The following is a 3033-nucleotide window of genomic DNA, read 5'->3' as shown; positions in this document are numbered from 1 at the left end:
ATCCTTTCCCCATTTCTTGTTTTTGTCAGGTTTGTCAAAGATCAGATGGCTGTAGATGTGTGGTATTATTTCTGAGGGCTCTGTTCTGTTCCATTTTTCTGTCTTAGATATGGTTTCAGAACCGAAGAGCTCGGCACCCTGACTGGAGCAGAGGTGGACCCGTGAATTCCCTGGCAGCGTGTCCAAGTCGGAGACCTCACATGACCATGAAGCTAGAGCAAAGCCACCTGTGCGCTGCCCCATGCAGCTCTGCTCCCGTTCCTCCTTCCAAGTTTTTCAGCAGCAAACAGTCCTTTGTACTGGCTTTTCTCCCATTCTACATGTCCTTGATTCCTTGGGATCCCTCTGGGGGCTGCATGAGCCAGGAACCAGGGGTTATGATGCTTCAGCCTACCCAGGCTGTGCAGAGAGAGAGCTCTCACTCTCCTTTGACACTTAGAAGTCCTGTGTCAGTAGTACCAATTCTATGAGTTGGGCTGTCACACATGCAGACTCCTTTCTGACCCCCATACCAAGGAAGATGCCAAGGTGACAAGGGGAACAAGCACACTGGCCTGGTAGTGCTGCCCTTTAAGAATCTGGCTCAGCCTCAGCCTGGTGACCCTAAATAGCAATGGCAGGGTCTGAGTCAGCAAGACACAGCTCTCTCTATGCAATGCTGTAATGAGTGTCTCCAGTTTCTTATTGCTGATGGGAACCTTGTAAAAGGACCTGCATATCCTGGACAAACTAAGACACCGGTGACAGCGCAAGCCCTACCCCTTGAAAAGCCATCACACTACTTGACTGACCATGCCAGCACTATGGATAAACTTGAAGCTTTTTAGGTTAACTCCTGTCTGCCACAGATTCTCAGGAAAAGATATCATTTTTCTAAGCAGATGACAGTCCATGACCTGAATAACCTTTTAGTGAAGATTTTCAGATTCTGCTGCACATGCTGGGAAGCTCACCAAGGCTTCAGATGTAGGAGGAGGATTATTGTTTTTTTTTATGACCTCTATCCAGGCCTCCTTTCCTTGGATGCAAAATTAGTGTTATAGAAAGGAAAATGAACAACAAGCACATTGTGGTATTAGTGAAAGAAGCGCCTACCATTTGGAAACCCAAAGGGGAGTGTTTACTTTTTTATTTTTAATTGTGAAAATAAAATACTAAATTTACGATCTTGACAATTACTAAGTGTACAGTTTGGTAATGTTAGTTATATTCACATTGTTGTGCAATAGATAGCTATAAGTTTTTTTTTTTTTTAGACAGAGTCTCGCTCTGTCACCCAGGCTGGAGTGCAGTGGTACGATCTTGGCTCGCTGCAATCTCTGCCTCCTGGGTTCAAGCAATTCTCCTGCCTCAGCCGCCCAAGTAGCTGGGACAACAGGCATGCACCACCACGCCCAACTAATTTTTTGTATTTTTAGTAGAGACAGGGTTTTAATAGAGACATGTCAGCCAGGCTGGTCTCGAACTCCTGACCTCAGGTGATCTGTCCATCTCCGCCTCCCAAATTGCTGGGATTACAGGTGTGAGCCACTGCGCCTGGCCAGTTATAGCCTCATTTAATCATAGTTACTTCTTCAAAGGTCTTATCTGCAAATACAATTGTGTTGAGGTTGTGACTTCAACACGTGAATTTGGAGGGACACAATTTGGTCTGTAACGCTCTTATTTACAACTCCTGATTTCCCCTTTTCCTATCCCCTGCCAACCACCATTCTACTGTCTGTTTCGATGAGTTTAATTGCTTTACATACCTCACATAAGTGGAATCATACAGCATTTACTTTATGTAACTGGCTTATTTCACTTAGTATAATATCCTCAAGGTTCTATGTTGTGGCCTGTGGTGGGATTTCCTTTGTTGAAGGCTGAATAATATTCCATTTAATGTATATGCCACATTTTGTTTATCCATTCATGTATCAATGGACATTTGGGTTGCATCTCTTGGCTATCATGAATAATGCTGCAATGAACATGGATGTACAAATATGTCTTTGAGATCCTACTTTTAATTCTATTGGCATATACCCGGAAGTGGGGTTGCTGTACCTGGTAATTCTATTTTTCATTGTTTAAGGAAGCTTCTTACTGTTTTTCATAGCAGCTGTACCATTTTTACACTCCCACAAACAGTGTACAAGAATTCTCATTTATCTACATCCTCATCATCACATGTCATTTTTTGTTGCTTTCATAGTGGCTGTCCTCATGGGTGTCAGGTGATATCTCACTGTGCTTTTGATTTGCACCTCTCTAAAGATTAGTGATGTTGAGCATCATTTCATGTGTATGCCTTTTTTGGATAAATGTCTATTTAAGTTCTTTGTTCATTGTTCAATCAAGTTTTTTGTTGTTGAATTATAGGAATTCTTATATATTATGTTACTTATATTATTTTTTGAGACAGGGTCTCACTCTGTGCCCAGGCTGTAGTGATGTGGTGCGATCTCAGCTCACTGCAGCCTCAACCTCTTTGAGGTCAGGTGACCCTCCCACCTCAGCCTCCCAAGTAGCTGGGACTACAGGTGTGTGTCACCATGCCTGGCTAATTTTTGTATTTTTCACAGAGACAGGGTTTTGTCGTGTTGGCCAGGCTGATCTAGAACTCCTGGGCTCAAGTGATCTCCCCACTTTGGCCTCTCAAAGCGCTGGGACTACAGGTGTGAGCCACGGTGCCCAGTTGGAATTCTTTATATATTCTTGATATTAACCCCTTATCAGATAGAATTGGCAAACATTTTCTCCCATCCCATAGCTCGCCTTTCACTTTGTGTTCTTTGATCCACATAGGTTTTAACATTGGATATAGTCCTATTTGTCTATTTCTGCTTTTGTTGCCTGAGCTTTTAGTGTCAATCCAAGAAATCATGGACAGTTTAACCTTATGAAGCTTTTCCCTTATGATTTCTTTTTATTTATTTATTTATTTTTATTTATAGAGGTGAGGTCTCCCTGTGTTGCTCAGGCTGGTCTTGAACTCCTGGGCTCGAGCAATCCTCCTGCCTCGGCCTCCCAAAATGTTGAGATTATTGG

At 42.9% G+C, this 3033-nt stretch overlaps 1 protein-coding gene across 1 annotated transcript in view; it reads left to right on the top strand.

The window, feature by feature from the left end:
* LOC105503053 (double homeobox protein 1-like) overlaps positions 1-470 on the top strand; it is a 14831-nt gene extending 14361 nt beyond the window's left edge. The window contains exon 5 of the mRNA XM_011929786.1: positions 108-470. Coding sequence (XP_011785176.1) covers positions 108-470 — 363 coding nt within the window. The remainder of the gene's footprint in view (positions 1-107) is intronic.
* The last annotated feature ends 2563 nt before the right edge of the window (positions 471-3033 follow it).

This window comes from Colobus angolensis, unplaced genomic scaffold, assembly GCF_000951035.1.
Source record: "Colobus angolensis palliatus isolate OR3802 unplaced genomic scaffold, Cang.pa_1.0 Scaffold12, whole genome shotgun sequence".
NCBI classification, from domain to species: Eukaryota; Metazoa; Chordata; class Mammalia; order Primates; family Cercopithecidae; genus Colobus; species Colobus angolensis.
The sequence above is the reverse complement of the archived record's forward strand: the minus strand, read 5'-3'. Positions and strand labels throughout refer to the sequence as shown.